Source organism: Parus major, chromosome 5 (assembly GCF_001522545.3).
Source record: "Parus major isolate Abel chromosome 5, Parus_major1.1, whole genome shotgun sequence".
NCBI classification, from domain to species: domain Eukaryota; kingdom Metazoa; phylum Chordata; class Aves; order Passeriformes; family Paridae; genus Parus; species Parus major.
This window is the reverse complement of record NC_031774.1, coordinates 55453084-55480028: the sequence shown is the minus strand read 5'-3', so window position 1 is coordinate 55480028 and position 26945 is coordinate 55453084. Positions and strand designations below refer to the sequence as shown.

General features: G+C 38.4%; 1 protein-coding gene across 2 annotated transcripts in view; it reads right to left on the bottom strand.

Annotated features, from left to right (window-relative positions):
* Positions 1 to 8308: 8308 nt before the first annotated feature.
* PPP2R5E (protein phosphatase 2 regulatory subunit B'epsilon) overlaps positions 8309 to 26945 on the bottom strand; it is a 70728-nt gene continuing 52091 nt past the window's right edge. For both annotated transcript variants that reach the window (XM_015631365.3, XM_015631366.3), the window contains exons 5-14: positions 25089 to 25181; positions 21004 to 21134; positions 20860 to 20919; positions 20121 to 20229; positions 19096 to 19149; positions 18947 to 18997; positions 17966 to 18085; positions 16773 to 16900; positions 14873 to 14974; positions 8309 to 12269 (exon numbers count right to left, since the gene is read on the bottom strand). In XM_015631365.3, the coding sequence (XP_015486851.1) occupies positions 12170 to 12269; positions 14873 to 14974; positions 16773 to 16900; positions 17966 to 18085; positions 18947 to 18997; positions 19096 to 19149; positions 20121 to 20229; positions 20860 to 20919; positions 21004 to 21134; positions 25089 to 25181 (948 nt within the window). In that variant the 3' untranslated portion in view covers positions 8309 to 12169. The remainder of the gene's footprint in view (positions 12270 to 14872; positions 14975 to 16772; positions 16901 to 17965; positions 18086 to 18946; positions 18998 to 19095; positions 19150 to 20120; positions 20230 to 20859; positions 20920 to 21003; positions 21135 to 25088; positions 25182 to 26945) is intronic.

The following is a 26945-nucleotide window of genomic DNA, read 5'->3' as shown; positions in this document are numbered from 1 at the left end:
TCAGCTGCTTAAATCCTTGATCATCCATTTAGGTTTTAACCCAGCAGTGAAATGACTAAAAGGTATGTTTGCAGAGGTGTGTGCCAAACTGTACCCCAGGGATTCCCACTCGACTCCAAGTACAAAAAGACTCTGAACTTCTTGGACATGTAAAGAATACAATATGCAGATGTTGCTTTATAAGGAAAATGCATTACAAATGACTTACAGATTAAGCTGGAAAGATAATAAAATGCTGGGTTTGACTCGAAATATAAGGCTAGAAAATTAAATTTAATGTTTGTCTCTTTAATTAGCATCAGGGATCAGTTGTCCTGCAGGGCCCAGTTTCTGGGCACTATAAAGCATCATCCAAGAGCAATAAGCACTGTAGGTTAAATTTACCAGGGTTAGCAGTGGCCAAATCTCCCCTGACACTGAAAGGGGGAAACTGCTGGTCTGTACTTTCTTTAGAAAACTCTCCTCCCAGAGACTGGCCACAGGGTGCCAAGAAGACACAGAACAAACTCCACAGCCACAGCCCAACATTTACTGATTTCCCTGCTTTGGGTGACATTTCCTGCACAGCACAGAGAGCACTGGTGGAACTATAATGTGTCTCTGAAGAGACTGGTACCAGTGACAGCTTCTGGACACCACAGCCTTTTGCAACTGAGAAATCATATTATTTTTTCAATCCTAGGAGCCAGGGTATTGACAGATAGATTAAAATTGGCTAATCTGCTCTCTTCCCCTGTTTAAGTTGTTTGAGTGCATGCACAGGACTGTGTCCAGGCAAAGGTTTTTGAAACCTTCCAGTTAATAGCTAAGAACAGTGGCTGCAAGGCTGAGCAACACAGATTTTGCCTGACCCTAGGGGAACTCTGGAATGAAAAGGATTCTCCATGTCACAGGAAAGTGGGAACTTCAAACCATAGTCCAAGGAACTCTGCTTTAAGTGTGGTCTTCTTGTCATCACTGTCAAGGGGATTTTATCACCAAAGCCATTGGATACTGAATTTTCATACATTTTTTTAAACAGCTCGAGGCATTTCATCCAGACATGGTGTTATTCAGAATCTCTCCTCTGCATATGCAAATAGGAAATTAGTGGAAACACTAAATACAGCTCCCCACTTCTTCTGTTACCCTCTCTGCAGCACTGAAGAGAAGGACAACAACCTCTCTAACCCCACACAGAGGTCAGCCTAAAATAGTCACATCCATGGACAGGTAAAACCATGGAATCACTAAGGCTGGAAAATACTTTTAAGATCATTGAGTCCAACTGTAATCCACCACTGCCATGGCCACCACTAAACATGTTCCCAAGTGCCGTGTCTGCAAATGCAAAATGATGATTTTATTTCCCCAAGCAGCCTCTGCCAGTGCTTGACCACCCTTTTGGTGAGAAAATTTTTATTAATGCCCAATCTAAATGTCCTCTGGCACAAGTTGAGGTGGTTTCTCTTGTCCTATTCCTTGTTACTTGGGAAAACAGACTGACCCCCACCTGGCTGCAGCTTCCCTTCAGGGAGCTGTAGAGACTGAGAAGGTCTCCCCTCCTTTCTCCAGGCTGAGCCCTCCCAGCTCCCTCACCTGCTCCTCACAGGATTTGAGCTCCAGAGCCTTCCCCACCTCTGCTGCCCTTCTCTGGACCTGCTCCAACCCCTCCATGTCCTTCTTGCAGTGAGGGGCCCAACACTGAGCGCAGGATCTGAGGTGTGGCCTCACCAGTGCCCAGCACAGGGGGACAATCACTGCCCTGCTCCTGCTGCCACACTGCTGCTGACACAATCCAGGTTCCACTGGCCTTTTTGGTCACCTGGGCACACCTGGCTCATGTTCAGCCTCTGTTGGCCAGCAGCCCCAGGCAGTCAGAGCAAGAGATCCAAAGTCAGCTTTTGACTGACATGGCTGAGACAACCCTGTCCTGACAGAGTGGGCAATAGGGAGTTAAGTGTTTTCTTGGACATAAGACACATGAGACATGTTCAAAAATGCCTTGTCTCCTTAGTTCCTTAAACATCTGATCATCTTTCAAGGCAGATAAATGTTTGAACAGATTTTGACTGGTCTTTTCACCTCACTGTAGCACCTCCAGCTTTAAAACTTCATTCCAAACCCACATTTTTCCCCAGTGTGTCCCCTCTCCTCTCAGGTCTGGGGCAGAGCAGCACACTCCATTCAAGGTCCTTTTTTCCACAGACTGCAAAGTCCTGGTCCACTTCCATTAGAGGGTGGCAAAACAGCTGGTACACACCTTGCTTCTCAGCATCACAGGACATCTACTGCAGTCCTGCAGTGCTGCATTTACTCTCCTGGATGCATTTGATATTCTCTAAACAAAGCAAGTGAAGTTATACTGTTTACTTTCCAGGTTTTTTTTCTCATGTCAAAGAATAGGTGAGCAGGTTTTCACTCGAGACAGCATGTTTTACATAATTAATAATAATGGAGAATCTCAGAGGAGAAAAGTTTTAGTAACACTGGTCATGAAATGACAACTGCACCAGGAAAGGGCAGTCCCCTGCTTCTGAAAGAAAAAAAAATCCTTTCCATTTCCCCAGTAGCAGAATAACATCTTTTGAACAATGCTGCCCTGTTCATAACCAAATTCTTTTGTAGGCAGACATTGTGTCTAGACAGCCTCAGAAAAACTGCCTTGTTTAACATCCCAGGGCTGGGGTTCACGGCGTGTGCTGAAGTGTTTACCTGAATGCTCAGTCACAGAGCACAAATAATGCAGCAGAGATTTATTCAGTTTTTCTCTGGAGCTGATGGGTGTCATTGTAAAATAGGCAGGAAGCAAACTGGGATCACACATTCCCTCTGAAGCTCATATCCATAAAAGCTTTCCAGAGGTCAGGCAGACAATGTAGACACAAGAGTGGATGATATTAACAGGATCGATTTACTGCAGGAAGAGGAAATGAGTCCACGTCACCCCTGCTAGTGCTGACCACTTTCCCACATAGACACAGCAGATTTGTCCAATCTCCTCACAGATCTTTATTTTACTTTTGGTGACAGCAACAGGACTTCCATCATTGACTCTGTCAGGAAGAGAATTAAGTCCTGCAGTTTACAGAAGAGCTGCGCTTAATCTGCCTCATCATGTTTCTGTGCTTGGAAAAGGCAAGATCTCCACCATTCAAGCTCATATCAGTTCAGTCATGGTAAAATTAATACAATATTCTTTAAAAAAAAAAAAACAAAAACCTTACCCTTGGATAGAAAAACATCTGATTTATCTTTGAGATTTAAACAAAATCCCCTTCTGCAGAGGGACAAACTCTATTGTGGACTAACACAAACCTTTTTTCTGCATATCCACCCCTCCAGGCATCTGATTCTTTGGGAAGTGAAGAATTTAGGGAAGTGTGTGGTGGGATGGAAAATCTAAGGGCTGGAGATCCAACAGAGAGTGGGTGAGGGTTACCCCACAGCCCTCTCTCCTCAGGGAAAAGAGGAACCACGTGAGGAGCAGGGATGTCCTCCCTGCCTCGCTCACACTCCCACCCCACTGGCACAGGGATGTCAGAAATCTTTCTCCTCCTTCTCCCACCTTCTCAGTCCTTGTTTGGAGAGCAAAGAGATAACAGCCCCAGCTCTGGAGAGAGACACCTCCAGAAAGTGAGACACTACTTGGAAAATGTATTAGCATGATCCTGATGGGGATAATGGATGGGAATGAGGGAATGAGAACACATGGAAAACAATTCAAGGTTACAGTAAAGGAAAATACATTTTAGAGATGTGTTTTAGGGAGTTCATCTGCTGCCAAGTCAGGCAGCACAGAAGGAGAGGAGCCAGTGTGGAAGGAAGGTCACAGAAGTTTAACTACCGGCGTTTCCATAGAAAGCTTGAAATCACTGCTCCTAAGCCTTACCTCTACTTTGCCCACCCTGGCTACTGAAAAAGAATGTTGTGATAGAAATGCTTTGCCTTCATCTGATTTTTCTGTTTCTGGTCAATAAAGCCCTGGGATACAAAACTGAATCCATTTCTGCCTTGAACTACCCTGCCACAACAAATGAAGGTTGGCCCAACAGCATTCCCATGAAACGAGGTTTATGTTAAAGCAAAAACTTAAGCATTAGAAATCAAGTTTTATTTATTGCTGCAAGATCTGGATTCCATGCCCATGCTCCCTGCTGCAGTGATGATGCAATCAAAACAGGATATGCTACATCAGTGCTTAATTGACACCCAAATAAAATAAAAAAAAGGCCACTATGACATTAAATGTCTTATTTATAGATTCTGTTTTCCTAGACAATTAATTCAAGCATATAAATTTAATTATTAGATTTCAAATCCTACCAATGGATTGGATATTGTCCCATGAAATTATATACAGCATACATATTATTGTCAATTATTTTAGAGGGGGTTGGCAAATTAGAATAGGAAGTGAGAAGCAGTTTAATGGCAGATTTAGCAGCAATATAAATGATCAAAATTATTACTGGAAGGAGAGAGGAAAAATTGTGTGTGTGTGTGTTTGTTTTTTTTTACAGTTTAATGTAGTTAATCTCTTTTCCAAGCAACTGAAATCATAAGATAAAGGGAACATTCTGGGCACACCTGATTCCTGCTGGAAGAGTGTTCTCTTGCACCTGAATGCCAGAGCCCCTTCTTGGTTTGGTCAAGTCTGAAGCATTTGGTGTAAACCAGGAGGATCTTTGTTACTAGAGTGCGTTTGAACTGCAGAGAAAGTCACTAACACACACCCAGTGCAAGAAAACCAGATTAAAGGAAAAGATTTCAGGGAAAAAAAGAAGCTGAAAAAGTTGAAAGTTGAGGGACTAAAATTCCATGGGACAAGTGGCCACCTCTGCTCTCCCAAATTCAGACAAAAAACTATAAGCAAGCAAGAACTGCTGCACATGCTTGGCCTGTCTAAGCTGTATTAGCAGAAGAATCCAAAAGGCTTGTGCAGCTTGTGAGCTTTGGATCATTGCAGATACTGATCAGAGGATTTTTTACAATGATGTGTAGTGAGAGGATAAGGGGGAATGGCTTCACACTGATGGAGGGCAGGGTTAGACAGGATATTAGGAAGAAATTCTTTATTGTGAGGGTGGTGAGGCTCTGGCACAGGCTGCCCAGGGGAGTTGTGACTGCCCCATCGCTGGGAGTGTTCAAACCAGATTGGACAGGGCTTGGAACAACCTGGGATAGTGGAAGGATCTCTAATAAAATTCCATTTATTTATCTGACCACGTGGAAAGGCATTTTCTTGGAAAAGGTTGAAATGCCCCCCGTCTGTAACTCCCCTTCTGACAATCTCAACTAGAACAGCACATTTTACTTAAATTCAGCCCATTACAAGTCCTTACACTTGTGTTTGCAGACCCTGGTGCAGCACAGGAGAAAGAGGGGCTGAGGGCACCACACCACAGTGAGAAATATTCTTTTCTTTGTATTCCTGAGTCATTTTTGTCTGGCCAGAACTGATGTTTGAAATGTGCATAACCACCAGCCGTAACAATTATTGTCTGATGAGTGTCATGGAGAGCAAACAGCAATAATATCCCCTTGTGCTTGTGAAATAATCTGTGGACTAACAAACTAATTACCACTGTCTGAATCCCGCATTTCCTTCCTCCAGAAATCAAGAGTGTCCTTTGCCAAGCTGCAGTTTACTCCAAGATCTGGCACCTGCAGACTTGAGCCTGGTGCCTCCAGGATGCCTGAAATGGAAGATTATGTAATGCAGATGCCCATGTTGGCTGGAGACAAATAAATATACAGCGATTTTGCACTCATACACATCATGTACATTGCCAAATATCTAAAAAAGCAGGGGAGTTGCTGCACAGCCTTCAGGATGGCAGAGGAGCATAAGCTGTAACCCCACTCAGTACACTTTGCAGAACTAAAACCTAAAATTGATCATTTGTCCAGTTTGCTCACACAGCTCAACCACGTGTGCCGAAAGTTCAAACCTGGCTCGAGCCGGCTCAGTTCACAGAAGGTTTGCAGGTAACCTCTGCCTCTGCTGCTGGAGAGCTGCACAAATCCTTATGCAAACACAAGGCCTTTTCTTCCTGGCTGCCAGAGCCATTCTGCCCCAGTGTGCTCCTGCTGTAGCTGGGGCTCCAGGAATATTCACTGCTGGGTCACTGCATCCTCTGTCAGGGAAGTGCTGAGACTTCTTACACAAGAAAAGCTTGCAAAGCAAGAATTTGGACAAGACTCGGTGTATAGAATTGTCTTTTCTCATTCTCTTTTTGGAAGCTCTTCCTGGATCCAGGGATAATGCCAAGTTCCCACTTTCAAGTGTGTATTGAAGTATGAACCACTGTATGAAAATCAGACTTTTCTTTAAATGCATCTCAAGCTTTCCATCCTTCCCCAGTGACCCCCAACTTCTCACACCTTCAGTGACCCCAAGTGGAGATAACAGACAAGATGGACAGGGGGGAAACAAAACCAAACAAACATAAAAATAGTGCAAGATAAAGTTTTGCATGACCATTTTTCATGTCATGGAAACTCCCAGAAGAGCCTGTGCTCACTGCTCAGTGGGTTACTACACCTGCTTCAAGGTATTGACTAACAAATTCAGGTTATTTTCTTCAGCTCCAGTGTTTTATCTTTAAAACCACAGATCATAATTTGAGACTCTGTATCAGTGTCCAGTTTATCTCCCAAGCTATTCCTTCACAGTACACTGAGGCAATAATTAATGCAGCCTTGGGACCAGCCTTTACCTGCACACAAAGTGACTTTTGTAGGCTACACACTTCTGATCTGAGGCCCAAACTTAATTTAAGATAAACCAGACATTCTGCTGCTGTATGAGAAACCAAACCATCCCTGAGAAGGAAAAACCAAGATGAAAAATTAGCAAAGCAGTCATCATTACTGAAAGTAGGAAACTAATTTAAGTTTTTAAATCCAGTCCTGTAAAGGTTGATTTCTAACTTGCTAGTAAGAAGACAAATCCTACCCTGGAGGCCAACTTACTGCATGTTCTTTTTTTTACCTTCTTTAGAAAATACTTGCCTGGCAATAAGAAAGTAGAGAGAAATGTTGTTAAGTGATCTGAATGTTGTCTTACATGTATTTAAAGAGATTTGTGATAATGAGCTCTTCTAACAAAGGCACGATCCAACTGATTAAAATTAAAGTTGGAAAAAAAAATTGGAAGAATTTAAGATTAGACTATTGGAATAACATGTAAAACCATGGTATTTAAAAATCAGATGTTTAATAAATATTTTCTCATTTTATTTTAGCAAGCAGCTCTCCTACACTGCAGCTAAAGCCATTCACCTGCAGTTCCCCTTTCCAGGCTCCACTCATGGCTCTCTCCAGAGGGTTTCCCCCACGTGTGGGACCATCTCCAGCCTTTCCCTGCACCTCCAAACAGCACAAGGACTGAAACAGCAGAATGCTGCCACAAAGGAACAAATTCTTTCACCAGCTGCGCAGTTCAAGGCTCAGAGGGCTCCCAAAGAACACGGCATGGCTTTAACGCCTCTCCTGCATCCACCGCTCCTGACCTCCCTCACAGGGGGTTGTGTGAGGTGCAAGGATACTCACCATCATCACAGGACCTCTGAAAAAAATTAACTTAATGAAAACCGAGTGTTTACTATGGTAATTCTGGCTGAAACTTAAATTACCACCTCATTGCTTCATTTTTTGTTTCTTTTTTTCTCCAGACAAGGGTCCTTACATTTGACACATGCGGATGGGAACCCGATTGCTGCAAGCTCAGTGTTGAAAAGGCTCGTGAAGTTTAGATGGGAGGAGGTGGAAAAAAAAGCCAAGCACCTGGAAAACACTTCATTGCTTCTTTATTTAGATGCACCCACAGTACAGAGCCTCTTGAGCATGTGCAAAAGAGGAAGATAACACATTTATAGCTGGGAGCACCATTGAGTTTGAGTTTGATACCATTTTTAAGAAAGTAAACTGTTTCCAAAGAATGACATTTGAATCCAAGAGTTTAAGACCTGCTTGTACTTTATCCAGAGGTGGAAGATATTTTTATTATTACTTGGATGTAGAGTAGAAGACATTTTCACAGTCTGGTTGGACCAGTCTATATATTTTCATATGCACCTTTCAATATATATAAAAAAGATTCGTTTTTCCCCCCTACCCACAGATAGTTAGATGCACCTAAGTTTAAAAACAGTAATGGGACCAGAGCATTCCTATGGGGAAAAATGAACTTTTGCTGCCCTCTCCTGCTTAAACAATGAAATGCTAAAATATTAAGATCTATGAATCTAATGCTAACCTTGAAACAAAAAGCATGACAGGTCATTCGCTATACTACAATCAAAAATAGGACAACAACAAGAAATGTATCGGTACTATTTATATTTGAAAACTCCTCATGGCTCCATGAGGTTATGAATACAACATATTTACAGCAGGTGATCCAAGTAACAAAAACTCTTACTCGGAGAGGTCGTGATAAAAAGCGCACGCTTCTGTGGATGGGAAGCAACACTTGGATAAAAGTTTCCAACCAAAAGTAGTTCCATTCTGTTTCAAGATGCTGTTCCATAGAGTTCAAAATGGAAAACTGGGCTACATAAAATCTGCTGCACATACCAACTAGGAAAAACTAATTCATGGCTCACTCCAGAGCTGCTAAGGGAAGCTCATGAGGCAAATTTAAAAATCTACAAGTAAATAAAAACATTCTTCAACCTTGAGCATCATCACCTTTGTCTTCTTTAAGGGCAACTGCTCTGGGATAGTGGTGTCACACAACTAAGAGAAAAGAGCATCTTTGTTTTCAAAGACAGAACTAAAAGGAAGTTACGTCAGCTTTACTTGGAGGGAGAAGAACCTCATCTTTCCCACTCTTCACAAAACAATAAAGAGCTTTTTAGAGCTCCTAATATATTTTCTTTTCCATCAAGTGAGAGAGCCTAGGGCTGTACTTACACACATATAATCTAAGTACAGCTGCTGCATTTAAGCAATTCTTAGCTCCAATACCCTCAATTTTTCCATATATGAGAACAGATAAAAAAATAAATTAAACCCTTTTACTTATGCTAACAAAACCAAGATTAAATTTACTGTAACCCTGCTAGCAAACGCTCCGATGGCATTAGAATACTTTAAATTAAAGCATTCCAACCTTTGGAAGAGAGACAAAAACCACTCAAAAGCAACAGAAGGGAAAAAGTAAGGGAGACGTGCAAGATGAAGAAAGCAACGTGTGGTCAATTCAGGGTGTATGAGAGGAACTTTACTGGTACAGTTGTTACATCCCCACGACCCAATGGCCTCGCAGCTCTTTCCTGTGAGCAGACAGTGCTCAACCCTTCCCCCTGAGACTGACGTGCCCCGGACACGCAGGACCACCCAACGCCTGCCGGACGAGCAGTCAAGAACAACACTGACACAAACAAAGGCGGTTTGTGGAACTCAAGAAGAAAACAAAAGCGTAATTTATGACGCACTGATCACACTTGGGCCCACGGGCTGCCTTCCTCTTCCTCCTCCAGCAGCTCCAGCGGGAGCAGCGGGAGCCCTGCAGGGCCGGACATGGCGCTGGGACTGCGGCACACGCGGGATCCTGGCAGCAGCTGCTTCTTCAGGTGCATCACCCAGCCTTTAGAGTCAAGTGACTTCATAACCACAGCACATCATCTCCTTCTCCTTAAAGGAACATTCCTTCTCAGAAGTGATAAATCATCTAGAAAGGTCAGACACTCCCCACGGCAGAGGCCACAAAATATTTCAACCCACCAGGTTCTCGTCGGTTTTGTATGATCAATAGCAGAATGACATGGAAAAACCAAAAACAGTTACGAACAAACAACACTCACCTAAACTCTAAGTACAGGACAAGGTGCTTTTTCTAATTTCACATTGTTGTGTTTTACTCCACCAGGTGAAAAACATGAAGTTGTATTCCTCTGTTCCTTCTCAGTTTTTCACAATGGAACATAGTCTTTGAGCATGAGTTTGAGTCCACCCTTTCACACTGTGAAATGATCATTTCACACAGAAATCACACTCGCAAGTTTGGTTGGTTTGTGGGGTTTTTTGGGTAACAGAAATAAAAGACTGTCAAAATCAATGGGCTAAGGGACATGATTTGTTATAAATTTATTTAATCTTCAGTATTTCAGCTTGCACCTTTGCTTCAGCACTTTAAAATAAAATGTTTCAACTATGACAGTAACTGCCTAATTTACATTGCGTCCCAGTCAATGTTCTTAAAAGAAGCTCATAATAATCCCATAAAATCATGTTGTGTTTGGTGTTGCGTATGACTAGTTCCACTTTTTTACTTTTTTTTTTTTTTCCAGAATTAACAGTGTCAAGTTCTTACAAAACCTTGAGTTTACAACATTTGTGTGTGCAGACCCAGGAGTACAAACTGTGACCTGATAATCCTGAAACAGTCAGTAGTCTAGGAGGGAATTCTTTTTTTACCCTTTTTCGGTGCCTGAAAACAAGAGAACTTCAAATTCTACTGTATATTTAAATGGTAGGAAGAAAAATATACAAGCTTGTATTTATACTGTATTTCTATCAATGGCAACAGGTCATAATTCATGTTTGCAACTATCACAAAGACTCATGAACACCAATTCATTTTTATACTGTAAATACTGCTGGATTGATGGTTTAGGATTATCAATTCACTGTTGTCATATGTCTATAACAGTTCAAAAGCATCCTGGAGAAAAATCCTGAAACACATACCTTCCGGTATAGAATAATGCAACTGCATTAGCTAAATATATACTGTACATAAGTCTTATCAGCATTTTACCTACCAAAGATGTAAGATTCCACTTTCAAATACAAAGCAGATAGCCAATAATGTATACTTATAATACAGCCCTCTTCTTTGTTTTTTGTATTTTTTTTCCTCTTTTGTTTTAAACAATTTGGTCACAATGCACCTTTGATATAAAAGCATTTTAAACTTTATTATTAATACTCAGAACATTAGGATTTCCAGAATTTTTTTTCAGTAGCATTTGTAGAACCACTTTTGGTAACAAATACAGTAGTTAGGAATGAGCATCCAGATGAGAATGCAGAAGTGTATTATCCAGAATCCTTTCCAGCTAAGACCATAGGGCTGGTACTGTGATGAGTAATAGTACTAGAACCACAAAAACACTAGAGTATGTTTCTTAGAGGCTACATCCTCTTTTGCTGGAACACTTTATAAATACATATTAAAAAGTAAGGCAACAACTCCAAACTGTCCAAACTGCTATCTCAACTCAGTTTCCAATTAGATCCATGACCACTGGAGATCAATTTCACACTTGTGTTGTTTAACACGTGTCTTTATTCTTTCTAAATGGTCCAATAAGAACATACTGTAATAATTTAGCAATTAGTGTTTCTAAACCAACTCTGGTACATGTGTCCAATGCAGTATCACTAATATTGGTCAGGTATTGAAGTCCAGGGTGTTACCACTGCCCTTTTTTTTTTGTCCGAGGATTGTGGACTCTAATTTGGATTTGCAATAAATAGGTGCACGAATCCAAAGCTCCCTTTCCTACTATGTTTATCACCTAACATGTTTTTTAATTCCTAATGTTCAAATTAAGGAAGCACCAGAGACAGCCTGGTACTAAAAAAATGCTCACACCAGTAAACAAAACTTTTATTCAGGACCAATGTTTTTCATGGCCCTGATCTGAATGGACATTCAACTTATGAAGATGTGCAAAAGGAAAAGAAAGTCAAATTACAGTAAAGTTATCCAGAGAAGGAGGATGTTACACAAACTCATAAGGAAATGACAGTCTTTTTTCTCTTTTACTATAAATACACGTAACAGTTTAGCAGAAAGACAAGCTAAATTTTAAGATTGTTCACATTTGAAAGTTGTATTATACTCTCTGCTAACGATAAATAAGGAACAGGTCCTGACAATGGAATCTGACATTGCAATTTTCATCAACAGATCTTTGAAGACTGGTTTTAAAGAAGGGTTAAAACAATGATTATGTTTGCAAAGTTCTGAGAAGTCCATCTGTTGTCCAAACTTTGGATTAAAGTCCTTATTTTTTTCCTTTACTTAGAGACAGGTATATACAGTGCTGTTGTAATAATGAAACAAATGTGAAATCTACTGTAAAGTTGCACAATACAGAAAACTGTTGCTCCATCTTCTACTACATAAATGTGTGACTCCACAGGTTAATAATGCTGTTTTGTTTTTTTGTTAAGTTGGAATTATTCCATCACGTCTAAGACCTCTCTTTAATTCCAAATCCTCCAGTTTTTTCCACAGTTCTTCACGCTCTTTCTCTTTCTTCTTCTCACTGACAGATGAAATAAAACAAAGAGTTATCAGGAGAGAAGACTGTATAATATTTATGTTAAAAGATATATAGTTGACAATAATTAGCTGCACTAATTTTCTTGAACACAACTGCAATCTTCCCAACATATATTTGACTTTTTTTCTATATTTTCTTTTTTATTTCTTTGTTACCTACATAAAATATAACTAAACAAAGCAGTATGAAAACATAAGCTGAGCAAAGTGACAGTGTTCACAGACATTAATTTGCAATGAGGAATTAAAAAATTCAGTGGAATCTTATAACATAACTAATCTGTCAAGATTATAAAAATTTCCATTATTCACTAAGTTATTTAATGATTTTTATGCTTATTTACGATATAAATAATCTTATAAATCACAGTGGCTTTCTAGAAAGCACTCCCTGATTCTTTTAGAGTTGCTATTTTTACTTACAATGATTGCTGGCTTCCCTACAGCTCAGGCACCAACCAAGGCAAAGTTCAACCTACAAGATGTGCCTTTTGTTCAGTGAGTTACTCTTTTTCCACACACAAATTCCTGCAAGAGCTATGTAGCATTTGCTTTAACAAGAGACTTTAGTAGCTGATTTGAGAAAATTAAACAGCAAACCTAACATTTACTTTACCTGCATTGTTTGCTTTCTAAATTTCCTGTCTCTGCCACAGCTTACTGTGAATAAATCTCATTGAGACTGCAAGGCACAAAATGCTTTCAAGTTTTATGACATCACCTTGTAGGTTTAGATGAAATGGAAATCTAACAATGACAGATACACAGATTCTCTGCCAGTCACATTACAGAAGTCTTGAGAAGTATTTCAAGGGATTAGAAACATTCCTATATGCTTTGATTCAGTCAACAAACCAACATCTGGCTCATTTGTTTGGAATTTTGATTTCCCAAGAGGATTTTAAACATATAAAAAAGTACAAACAACTTTCAGATAAATCCCTGAAGAACAGTAAAAGGTAAAAAAAAAAAAAGAGCCTATTGTTACTGGAAAGTATTTAAAATCAAATACAAGAATAAGTGAAATAGCCTTACATTTTCAGGCTACTTACCAATATTTATCTTCTAATCATTAGGGAATACATGCCTGCTTACCTAAAGGTCTGCTAGAGGATGATCACCTCATCCAACTTACCTATTTGACCTATCTCAACATATTTCTCCTCAAGTTTTAAGAAGCATCAAAGCTACCCTTTTGAAAAGTGGTTTTATTAAGATGCTAAAAATTTTCTGGAAACGTTAAGGTAAATACCCTTGTTTATACATTCAGATTTTAAAATCATAAGAAGTAAATAAAAATGGTGAAATGGTTAGCACCAGGCTTGGTAAGAAATACAATGTCAGCAGGTGCAGAAGAAATTCTTTGTATAGTTCAGCCTCTAAACCTCTCCCATTTTCCAGACATGGGACACACCTCTGCATTCTGTTCAGAACAGAAATTTATCACCTTAAGGGGCAAAGTGCAACACCAAGTGATTCAGGTCACCAAGCTGCCACTGTGAATAGCTGGATTAGATTATCAATCCTAAAATTCTTCGCTAAGGAACTACACAGTTTTGTCTCAACTGCACTAGGAGATCGGCAGTTATTTACCAATACATATCAAAAACATCTGGCTTCTTAGTTTAAATACTGCTCTAAACAAATCTCTAAAAGTAGAATACCATATTAATGAACTAGCCTGTTATGTGCAGATTTTTTGGGCTATAAAACAAAGTGGAATGAAAGGTCAGTGTAACTCTAGTCACACAAGTCAAAAAAACTACAACAGCCAAGAGACTTTCAGGTTGGACTGCCCTAAAAACCTCTGCTGACATGCAGTGCCCTTTGCATTGCTTGGAGAACTCTGAGTCACAGCCAAGGTGTGACTTAATTTAAGTTGCAAACTGTTCAAAATTCCTGAAGTTTCCTCATTTTTTTCACCCAATCTTTGCATAAGGTAAAACTCTTGAGAAAAGATGCTGAGTTGCAAAGGAGAAATAAAGATTAGGGAAAATAGGAGAAAAGACAAGAAGCCACTGGAGTTGAACTAATGCCTATGTAAGTGGTGTATTGAATGGATCCTGCATGCTGAAAGAGTCATATACAGCAGGACCTCTGAATAAGAAATAAAAAGCCTGAGAGATGTGTCTTTGCTTTAAGATCACACTCAGCCTACAAATTGCAATTTGGAAAATCAAATCTTACAGGTTTCCCTCATGTCTCTTTCCAAAACTCAGTGTAACTTTATTTTTTAAAAAAAAGGTCTTTAATCAAATTTACCTTTAAACCCTTGTTTTCCTTTTATTATTGAAGATCTTGATACACTTAAGTGTTTTGGAATGCAGAGTCAAAAATGAATTGCATGAGCAATGTGGATTCCCAAGCAATGCAATGGATACTGTAAATAAAGGCTTTAATAAAGGCTAAAGAACAACCTGCACACATAATCTCACATCCTGCAATGAGAAGCCTAACAAGCAGGCAAGGGCAGAAATGGTGCAGTGTCTATTATGTCTGAGATTATGCAATTGCACCTGAGTGTAAGGGGAGAACTAAACTGCAGGCCATGTGCACAGCTGACAAAAAAAAGCTTTAAAAAGTTACCGCTGACGATCTGACTTGTAAGTGGCTGTCAGCTCATCAAACATGGTGCTGTTCATTTCCATAAATGCCTTCAACACATTGTAGACTAAAGCCACAATAGCCCTGTGAAACATGGAAAAAGAAGAAAGAAAGGAATCCATTAGTTTCAGGTGAAATCAAACGTGAAATAAAGAGTGTCTTCTCTTCCCAGCCTTTCTGTGACCAATTCTGCTCCTGCAAGTATGGTTATGTAAATTCTTCGATTTCAGTGAAACTACTTTTGATTAACATACTTAAAGGTGAGAATCAGCTTTCATGTCCCTACTGACTACTGAAAGGGAGCAGGCCAAAACTCTAGGGTAAAAGGCAACAACAGAAAGCTATTACATATAACTACAGACTCTTCTCTCATGCTGTGGAGCAATTCTGAATGCAACTTCAGAGATTCAAATCATCAGTGCTGGCAGAAGGAATAGAATTCAAACACAGAATGAAAGTGATTCATATTTCCTTATGACTCTTCCATGAAGCTGAATATTCAGTGCATCTATGCAAAATACAAAGCTGTATTTCAAGAGTGATTTCCTTGTGCTCATACAGCTCATATTCATTTTCCCTTTCACAGTTCCTGATCCACTACTCTGGCTGTCATATTCAGACCCAGGGCTGCTTAAGAAGCTGCTCTTCAGCCAGGAGGCAGTGAATCAACAGTGCAAGTGCCAGGAACCTTTGGAGCTAATCCTTACAGCACACAAACTATGTGCCATTTCCCATGCACCCCCCTCTCTCTCATCTCTTTAAATAAACTTTCATTTTTGTTGCCTACATGAAATATTTTCTTATAAATATATAAAAAAAAATCTTTAAATATCTCCATTTTAGATTTATCTTTACCTGGCTCACATAACAAAATTTCTATGAGTATGAAAACTCTGGGATACTGGAATATTCTCATTACCAGAAGCATCCCAGTGCATAATATAAAAGGTTGGAGACTGGTATAAAAGGTTGGAGTCCTGTGCCATGGAAAGCATTCTTTTGTGACCAATGTTAAGTTATAGAGGCTTTCCAGCAGCCTTAGATTTGTCATGGAAGCACACAAACTTCAGATTTTGACTAGGTAAGGAACAAAAAGAGCAATGTTTGAAAAGATGAAACGTTTTACAGTAAGATCTCAAAGCAACTGGGACCTGAGCACAGCACAGCTCATTAAAAATACTGGGTTTACTAAATGCTAATCATCTTGACTTAGGAAAACTACCCAACTAAAATATAGGATATATGCCATCTAACTGTAATATAATCTTTCATGAAAACGCTTTTTACTAGGTTATTCAGTTTAAAATAAAATTGCCTAATTATCAATATAAAGTAACTACTTAATTATAGTCATAGAGAACAGCTGTACCTAAATAAATTTAGAAAAAACAACCCAACCTAAGAATATACTGTCTGTATGTTTCATGGATGTTTAAAAAATGCCAACACCAAAAGTTTCCCAGAGGTATCAGCTGATGATACAGCCACAAAGCTTTATTAATGCCAAATAATATTCTTCTAGACAATTTACAATCAGGCTTCAGAGCCAACCCATTTATAAAAAAAACTGCGTAGGAGAAACACTTGATGATCAACATTTTTCCTTCAATAACAATGTAACATTTAATTACTTCTTTTTTCCAACTTGTGAGAAGACCTATTTTTATCCCACAAGGTAGTGATTTTTGTACACATACCAGCTAATTAAAAACACTGAGACAAGCTCAAGTGCAGACTAATATATATTGGCATTATCAGTTGCACTTGCTCAGTGCAGCTTTGAGTCTGCATCTCTCCCATTCAGATGTTCTTCAGCAGACATTTCCCAGGTTTATCAGGGTGATGTCAAATGGTAAGATAAAGTGTAAATGCACAAACTTACGGATTCCAGTGCTCTTTAGAAATCCTGTAAAGGCTGGAAAACATGATGGGAAGTATAACGTTTGAGTTCTCCTCTATCAAACTCATGATGTATTCATTATTCCAATAATACAGCGCTCTTTCAGCCACCTTTGAGTCAAAGAAATAAAATATTAACAGGAATTCAGATACCTGTAATTTTGTGATTTTCTGAAGGAAAAACAAATCACAGAGAAGATAAGCTAACAGGAGTGATTAGTTCTGGAATTAAATTCAAATCTGTAGCATAACATGCATGAATGGAATTAAGTTTCTATCCTGTAGTTCTGATCCCACAGCATTCACTCTCTATTTCCTGAGCAATGTGTTATTGCTCACTGAAGACTGGGTGCAGACACAGCATCAGTGCTGCAGCTGAGGAGGGGAAGAAGAGCAGAGAGAGACTTCCCATCAACCTTTCCCTCAAAATAAGGAAGAATGCAGATGGAAAAAACTCAGCAGCACTGGAATACCAGAGGAAGGAGAGAGGGAAAGGCCCAGCAGCTGGGCAGGAAAAGAGAGGAGAAATCTTCAGCATGGGGAAGGTAGCAAGGACAGTAATTACCCTGGGGAGGAGCTGGGGGTTAGGAAGGAGGATGCCGATCTGAATTATGATTTAAAAAAACATGTAGTCCAAGGAAGAGATGAAAAGTCACATCTGTCTTTGTGCCAGGACAGATCACCAGGCTTAAGATGGAGACATTACAGGCCATGAACTTTATATCCTCTTCACATATCCATTTACATCCCATTCATTGTCCTTCCTCCCATTATACAATGTGATCAAAATAGGCTACAGTTTGTGTCACCTCGAACCAGACACATTAGAAGGAAGCAAGTCAGAAAACAAGAACTGCACAATACTGCACCAAAACCAGGGAGCAAATCCATCCTCTGAATCCATCAGGCCAGCACCTGCCACCCACAGTGAGAAGGGCTCAAAGTCTGCTTGGACACAGGTTAAGGATTTGTGAGGGGCTCAGGACAAGTTCTGTGCTGTAACCCCAAACACCTCCAACAAATTATTAATGGAGTTCAGACCTAACCTTCCACCCCAATATATCCTCTTCCACAGAAGACAAGTATTTTAAAACATCATATCTACATTTTGGGTGGGAGTTATGTCCAAAACTGAAATTATACATTCCTATACAAACAATAACCTCTACCACTGACCTGAAAATGAGGGCTAGAGACACACTTGGCAATTTGTTTAAACAAGGGTTCCTGGATTTTGACAAATTGTGATGGTTCAATTACATCCAAGATTTCCTCCAGCTCTCCTAGGAACATGACCTAAAGACAAAAAAGAAAGCATTGAATTCATCTTGTTTTGCAGAACACTGGTAACCTTCAAATTCTTCAGGAAGAAATAGAAACCTCACTAGCTCAGTGAGACCTCTCTCAAAAAATGTCATCAGTTCTTCCATTAGTAGCTTTTGGACTCAGTCCCTTAAAACAAGGACAAGTTTCTTCTTCAAGGCTGCATTTAAAGTATCTTGAATGAAATTCAGAATTATAACTGTATATTTATCTATGCTGAAAACCATGTCTCATACAAAGGTCTGAACAACCAAAGTTTACACTTCCATAACTAAGAAGATTCTCCTAATATTCTCATTCTTGAGAGCAATATTCAATATAACAATTAACAATATAATATAACAATGTAACAGTTTTTCTGTTTCACAAAACCTTACTAGGGAAACTCTGATTTGCATTTGAAGCAAAAATGCACATTTAACTGCATATTTTACATGTTTAGTAGGTAAACACCACATAAAGTATCTTTCATCCTCACTGGAAAAATACTGCCTTCATATATAAACAATTCCAAATCTAACAGAGTTTTCCAACCTAACCTCAACTATGTTTATTTCCTCCTTTCTAAAAAATTCTCTGCAGAAGTACCAGGACTTATTTTGTGAAGAGAAACCACAGTTATCAAATTTTTCAAGTCAAAACTGTTCAAAAAACTAAAGTATTGAAAAATCATCTACAAGAAATAATACCAAGATTCACCACAGCATGTGCTATCAACCACAAATTATTTAAAGATCCCCTGCTTGTTATGTTTTAGAGCAAAATGAGTTTTGTGTTGTTTTTGGTTTTTTTTTTTAATATACTAAGTATATCACTTGTAAGCATATCACTTACCTCTTTCTGACTGCAGGTTTTGGGCCAGAATTTCATTAAACCTCTAATGACCTAAATTAGAAGGAAAAAGAAGTTAGATTTTTTACTTTTCTCTCTACAGGGCAAACCATTCATAGTGAAAAAAAGAAGTATGAAAGAAAAATATTTACTGGTTCTGTGAGTGAGGGGTCTTTCTCCAGAAATTGTACTATGCAATACGCCAGCTGTGAGGAGGTAAGAATTTATAAAAACAAAATTAGAACACTTCTAAAAGAAACCACAAAACCCCAACTTTTAAAAAAAGAGACACTTAAGGCAAGATGCTATTCAGCTCTCTCAAACTACATCTAATTTTAGATTGAGATGCACATTTGCACTGTGCAAATCCATTCAAAGTTCAGTTTATAAGAAACAAGAGGACACTTTACAACAATCAGAGTGACAAAGTAGCATATAAAATAAAAATCAGAACAACTTGGAATTCTAAATGCAGTCATACAAGCAGTGTTTTGAAGCTTCTGCTACTCTCTGTATCTTTTTACTAATTTTATATAGCAAAGTCATGAGAATTCTTGCAAGATGAGTTGACACAGCTAAAACCTGGAATAACATACTGAGAAAGCAGAGCTTTATCCCCATAAGAAATACTGCACTATTTGAAAATCAGAGAGAATGGCAACAGGTAGCAGTTACCAGAGGAAAAATTACATCATATAAGCTGGAGGTATAAAAAGATGTATGAGAGCATAAATGCAGTATTAAGGAATGCGTGAGGGAGAATATTAAATGAAAAAAATGTGGGTATTGGTATTCAGAAGGTTGCCAGGGTGAAGAAGAGCCTTGACAGCACAAGACTAAGGAAACCCAAACATCCTCTTGGGAGAGAGAATGGGAAAGGCAAACTTGTGAGAATGAGAAAAGAGCAGAGAGGAAAATCTAGAGAGAGAGCTTAACTACTAAATAAAATTTCCAAGATATTACAGATTAATGTTATGCTTTTAATTACCTAATCAGAACAGAAGCTAGATATTTATCACACAAAGGATAATGAATTAATTTTGAAAAAAAAAATCTATTGTATTTTTTCCACATTTACAATTTCCCCCACTTTTTATGTGTGTGTAAATTTAGAAAGCAGCCTTAAAAAATATACATATAATTATAATTGAACAGAAAATATTTCCATAATTTCTACCTGTGCATGGAAGAGTGATAAACTCCTGACAGTGTGTAAAGGGATCAGCACCTTCACCAGAAACTGTTTATGCTCTGCCTTGAGAGGTAAAGCAAAACCATTGATAATACTGGAAATTAGAAAAGAAATATTTGTTAGTGTCATCATCACAGAGAGCAATACTGAGGTCTGAACGAGCACTTTCTGGATTAAAATATATTTAGCAGTCAGCACCTGTTTACAAATAATGCTTGTAAACAGGTGCTGACTTTGGTCCTGCTTTATATGAGCAGGGCACTACAGATCTAGGTAGCAATCCAGCTCCCATTAGGAATAATCACATAAACAGCTGCACAAACCTGTTGCCAAACAGATAAGACACTGTCTATGTGGTCTGAAAATTCATGTAAGTAAGGTGGTCTCGAGTAATTAACCTACCAAAATTAGATTCACTCAAAACATTCACCCAGCTAAGTGTGCTCAGAAGAAAATAATCCTCCAGGCATGTAAGGATGAAGTGTGCAGTATTTAATGCACTCATACACATAAAATCAATCCAACACTTTGGCTGTAACTTGCAGGTGGTTACATATTCTTGGCAAAGATGTGACAGAGATTTGCACATGGGCTTAAAGATGAGCATGTGCACACATCTGTTTTCAGAACCAGGGATTATCATAATACTTTTTCCGAATCTGACACTATCCTGACGTGCCCACAAGGGAAGTCTGAGTTAGATAATAAATAAAGAATCATTTACCTTCCTAAAATTTCCAACAGTTCAGCTACGCCATTGAAGTGTTCGGTTTCATAAACAAATCTAAAAAAAGAAAAGTTAAACATAAGCAATATATCAGTTTCCTAAAGCGTTCCTAAGCAAAAAGCACCTTCTTCCACAACTTACCGTAGAAAAATATTATTAATCTGTTTTCGGATAAATGCTCTAAGACCCAGGAACTTGCCATAAATTCTGTGCAAGACTGTTTTTAGGTAGTCTCGTTCTCGAGGGTCTTCGCTGTCAAACAGCTCCAACAGCTGTGTTTAAAAGAAAAAGAGAAGTGAAACAGGAGACATTTGACAAGTAGGACACACAGACTTCTGTACGAAACTGAATTCATGCAAAGACACGAATGAAAGAATGTGACATCCATGGTATCCTAGGAGTAGATATCCAGTGTTAAAAAAATCTGCTGGAACCTCAGAACAACATCACAAAACTCAGAATAATAAATTTGGGATTAACTAGCTCCAAAATGCTGCCTTCCTTCTCCCCAAAGATTACTATGATAAGATAGTTTGCCTTTTACCATTCACCATTCCCTGGCTCTGCAGAACCACAAGATCCTCATTTGCTCTAATACTCTGTTCTCACAACATTGTATCAAGGTCACATTTTTCTAATTGCTTGTAATTTATATGATGAGCTCTTTAAGCCTTCCTAGTGATTGCATGGCCTTCACGCTGTGGAAAGACTCAACAGGGAAGTCCATGCCAGCACTGGATCTGCTGTTACATGATCCCCACCAATTGCCACAAATCAAAAAAACATCACAGGGAATTAATCCTTCACTTTGAACAAAATGGTGATTTCATTATCAATGCCAATTAAAAAAACAACACAAAACAATGAACAAAGAAAAAAACCCAAGAGAAAACCCACAATTACTAATTAGCTCTTAAACAGCAAAATGGTTATGTCAGACTCAAAGAGAAGGTGTTTTAGTGTCTGCTGTTGCACAAAATATATCCCAAACACTGACACCTGAAGCTGCATGAAATGAGCAGCAGGAATATCACCTGCAGATCTTTGTTTTGCTCCCCTTGGATCCTCTGCCACAAAAGTATGAGCTTTACATTAGCCACCTTCTTCACTTTTTTGTGACACCACAACACTGGCTATTCTGGATATTTGGAATTAATTCAGAGGTAAACTTTACTTAAAAGCAAAAAGCACAACTTTTTGTGTAACTGCTACATATGTGCAGAAAACAGTAATTTTAGGTAATTTTTAATAATCATAAGCAACCAGTATCTGTCTTGCACAAAAAAGAATGTAACTGTCAGCCAGTACCTGTCTTGCAAGAGAAATAAAGACAGTTTGTCAAAAAGGTCTTACAAATGGGTAAAATACTGTCAGAAAATCATTACAGGAGTGGTAGAAAATAAAATTATCTTAGGTTCACAACCAGATAAAGTATAAATACATATTACAAGTAAATATGTCAGTGTATGCATGCTGCACCTCTGATCTCTTAAAATGCTACACAACCTCTGAGGTGAAAAAAGATAGGAAAAAATTTGATTAAAAATTGAAAAAATTTGATTTGATTTGTTAGGCTGTCTGGTTTGTTTTTTTTTTTTCTAATATCCAGGTCTAGGACTGATGCACACATTCTTCCTCATTGTTTTGAACATTTCTGCAGCTTACAATGAGACCTCACTGTATTTTCCTTGCAGTAAGAATCCCTGGCAGGAATTTCATCAGGGAAGTATGAGGCTTGTCAGCTGCCCTCCAGAGGTTAGAAATACATTGCTTTGTTCAATTAGTTCTGGATTTAAATAAATAAATAGTCACCTCATCTTTCCCCAAATAGCACATTTCAGCCTAAGACAGCAAACAGCTGGAAGCAGTTATGTTTTTCATTTTCTTACTGGATAGAAAAGTATTTATATTTCCAGTTCTCTTAGGCAGATCCTCTCTGGAAACACTGCTAAACTCAGTCTCTCATTAAAAATAAAGAATTATTTTGCTATGTCCAATTTGTTATCAAGTTTTTAACAATAAAGTCTTATTTTTATGGATAAGCTGCAAGACTCCCATATTTTATGTTGACTATTCTAAACATACATAGAAAAGGGAAATTAATTTTCCAAAATAGCAACCAACATAACACAGAGACTTGTGGATATATTTGAATAGTATGTCTCTTAGCAACCACTGCCAACCATTTCAAACTGTACATAAGCAGGCTTTAGAAATGAACAGCTACACTGGTAAATACAGTATTTTATTAAAACATACAGCTGAAAGCCAGAAACATAGCTATACTTAAAAAAAAAAAAGTATGTAAATAAGCAAAAAGTTTGAAAAAAGTCCATTAAAAAAACTAACTTTTTAATATTTTTTTATACAGGCATCCTTACTGCCCAGAAACAGTTCATTAAAATTTATTAAAAAAAAACAAATTAAAAATTAATTTTGAGACAAAGACTCCAAATGTCCCACCTGCATTGTCAGTGTCATGACAACACCAAAATGCTTGATGTTCTTAAGTCTCAAATTGCTTTCCTGTGTAAGGGAGCTCCGTTGCAGATACTCAGGAGTTACTCCTGACACACAACAAACACAATAGGAAGTGGAAGGACACCCCAGTTCCTCCAGCTCACCACAAAGTATTCACACACAGGTATATATATTTATATGTGTGTGTGTGTGTGTGTGTGGCTGAATAGAGCTTTTTGTAGAAAAATGTAAATTTTAAATTGAGACACTGTGCACAGCAATATAAAAATGTGCAGCACCAAACCACGTGGCAAGAACACAGGAGTCCTTGGAACTCCTTTGACCTCTTAAGTGTCACATCATCTTTTCCATACACAGGTTTTAATATCTCATATTCCCTCTTTCCAGTAGACACTATTCTTCCATTTTGTAGATTTAATGAAAACTAGCAGGATTTAAAAAAAAAAAAAAAAAATCAATCCTTGCTTTAGACCCATTCTCCTGTGCCAAACTGACAGTTTTGAATGTCTTAAAGGGTGTGAGTGGGATGTTGCCAGTCATGACCAAGTTCAGCAGCACAGAACAGGAGCATCTAAGAATTGTTTTTACTAGATTTTGAAGGACAGCACATGCATTCATCCTAATGCAATCCTGCTCTATCTAATCAAACTAAAACCATCCTGGAAAAACCTGTCAGGAGTGATTTATCATGCATATTCTTTTATCTCCACCAGGTACTGGATGAACACACTGGTGCACCTCCTTGTCAAATCAATACTGAGATGAACAAAAAGGAAACCATCAGAGATTTGGTCCAGAAGAAAAATGCTCTTGTGTTTAGGAGATGGATAAAATAAAAATGTAAGTATATCCTATTGCTTTTGTAGGATGACAAAGGTCTTGTGATAATGAGAAGGAAACTAAATTCCTTTCTTTGAAACTTTGAATGTAAGGACAGAAATTGCTCTTTTCTCTACATTTTTCAGGTATTCTTCATCCAAACAACATACACGAACTATACGAGCAAAAATTTTTATTGCCTGAGCACTACAGGAGAAAAATAAAAGCTCCATGAGTGATAAGGGGCAAGTGAAAGGTCTTCAGAAATGCTGAGTATCTCCTGCCAACTCCAGTTTGTTTTTCATTCAGGTATCAGCCTGCAAGTAGGAATCTTTCTAAATTCTCCTAATTTCAAAAGCAAGCTACAGACAGCATCAAGCACAAAGTTCTTTCTGACTTTGCAGTTATACAAAAACTCACAAAGGGAAAAGAAAGCCCAGTACAGGCCTGTTCTCAAAACTGAAGACAAAAGATGTGTGGAGTGTCCTGGCTTATCCCAGGAAACAACTTCCTTCAACCACCTCTGTATGTATAAACAATATTAAGACACATTAAAGCTGATGTTTAAGTAGTCTCTCTAGATAGAAAGAATAGCATTTTGAGACTACTTGGTAGAAAACTTTTCATTTTTTAACAGTTACTGTTTCAGCTCCCTCTCAAAACCAGCAAGTCAAATATTTTGATTGAGGTATTGAAACTGGATCCAAACCATCTATTTTATGTATCTATAGCAACAGAGACTGACATATAAACACACACACCTTTTTCCACTACCTCCATAGATTGAAAACTTTCATTGTAGATGCTGATTTAGCCTTTTTCTGTTGCAAATGAAGTTACACTTTCAAATTCTAGACAAGATCTTTTTACAGGATTTTTTCCCCCCAAAAGCAACACTAAGTCTTAAAGAAAACACACCAGCTTACCTGCAATACAAATTTCTGATCTATGTACTTTTTGGCAATGCTGGGCTGAAATTCTTGGCTTTCCAAAAATCGTATGAAAAACTCATATACAAGCTGCAAAAGAAAAAATAAACAAAACACAGTTTTAGTTTATGACTTGATTAATCTTTATATTTTTAGTATCTCCCCAAGTTATTTTGTTAGAAGATTAAATGCTTATTTTTCCCCAGTACAAAGGGTTAAAAGAAATGGAAAATATTCTTCTCCTTTATCGAATTGCCACCTTTTAGTTAAAATTAATTACATTAGCTTTTTAAGCTGCCTTGGCTTATTTAACTCCAGTCAAAAACATTTAATCACCAAGAACAGGCACTGCCATCTTGTAATGCTTGTTATCATCTTGTAAAGCTTCCTAGAGTAATTGGGAAGCACATTTAAACTGCCCTCTGAACTGCTGAAGTCACATCAAATACAGACATTACAATTCCGAAGGGGTTGGTGAAACGGTTGGAAATATTTAAATTAAATTAGAAACTGCTTAGAGTAGTGTTCTAGTACAACTTGAAACACAGAAGCAGAATACAAACCAGAATTTATTCAGAAGTTCCTAACTTACTGTAAAGATTAGCCTCAGGGCTGGAGAAAATCTGCTTATTTTCATGCAATTCCATCTCTACCTAAACTCTTCAGTGGGACAGCAAGACTTTTCATTTAGTGGAGAAAAAGAAGAGTATAAAAACCAGGGAACAAGGAAGTGAAGTGAAACAGAGACTGCTGTGGACTCCTAAGACAGCAACTCTGATCTGTCACTGATAATGAGCTGCCAGCCAGCCATTCTTTTTGCAGAACCTTTTCATAAAGAGCAGCCATGGAAAACTTTTTCCTTTTTGTCTTTAGTGAATATGAATATTGATACTGAAATGAAAAAGGAAGCTTAAAAATTACATTTTAAAATCGTTTTAAATGATTTTCCATGACAGCAATATGCTGCAAAACTGCTGCTGGTACTTTATAACAGTGTTCTCTGACTTCTCAAAGGAAGCAATAGGAAATCAAAAAGCAGGAGAGACGTTTAGAAAGAAGCTGTGGGAAAAGTGACAGCTTACATAACACCAACATTAAATCATCAGGAAATCAATTCCATTGACTTTTTACAAATACTTTAGTGAATTTCTTCTTGGCAATGGTAAGCCATCCACTGGATAAGAAATTCCATCATTTCCATGCAAGTAATGACTTTTTGAACTACAGCACCAATGTGACTGAATGTGCTGTTTCCAGGCAGGCACAGTTCCTCAGAGACGCCTTGAAGTTTTGAAGATTCTTATTTTTGTGGAATTTAAATATAAATGAGGGATGAACCTACATTTCAACAGATTCTGAATTAGAGAGCACAAAAGAGTGAAATGAAACACTCACAGGACTGGGCATGCAACTGTAAAATCAAATCCTCATTTCAGGCATAGATCAATTTTGCTCCTTTGCTCACAAAAACTCCCAAACTCCAAAAATGGTTACTCAAGCAAACTTCTTGTAAATTTACCAGTGGTGTGAGTCATTATCCTGAACTAACACATACAGGACCTTCATCTGTATTTTCTATACAAGAAATTACTGCATCAGTATCAATGATGCCTCCTCAAGTTTAGTTTATGTTCTTGATTCAAAATCATAGAACGATGGAATGGTTTGGGTTGGAAGGGACCTTGGAGATCACCTCATTATAGCCCTCCTGCCATGGCCAGGGACACCTTTCCCAAGACCAGGCTGCTCATCCAACCAGGGCCCCATCCAACCTGGCCTTCAACACTCCCAGGGATGGGGCAGCCACAGCTTCTCTAGGCAACCTGTTCCAGGGCCTCACACCCTCCCAAAGAC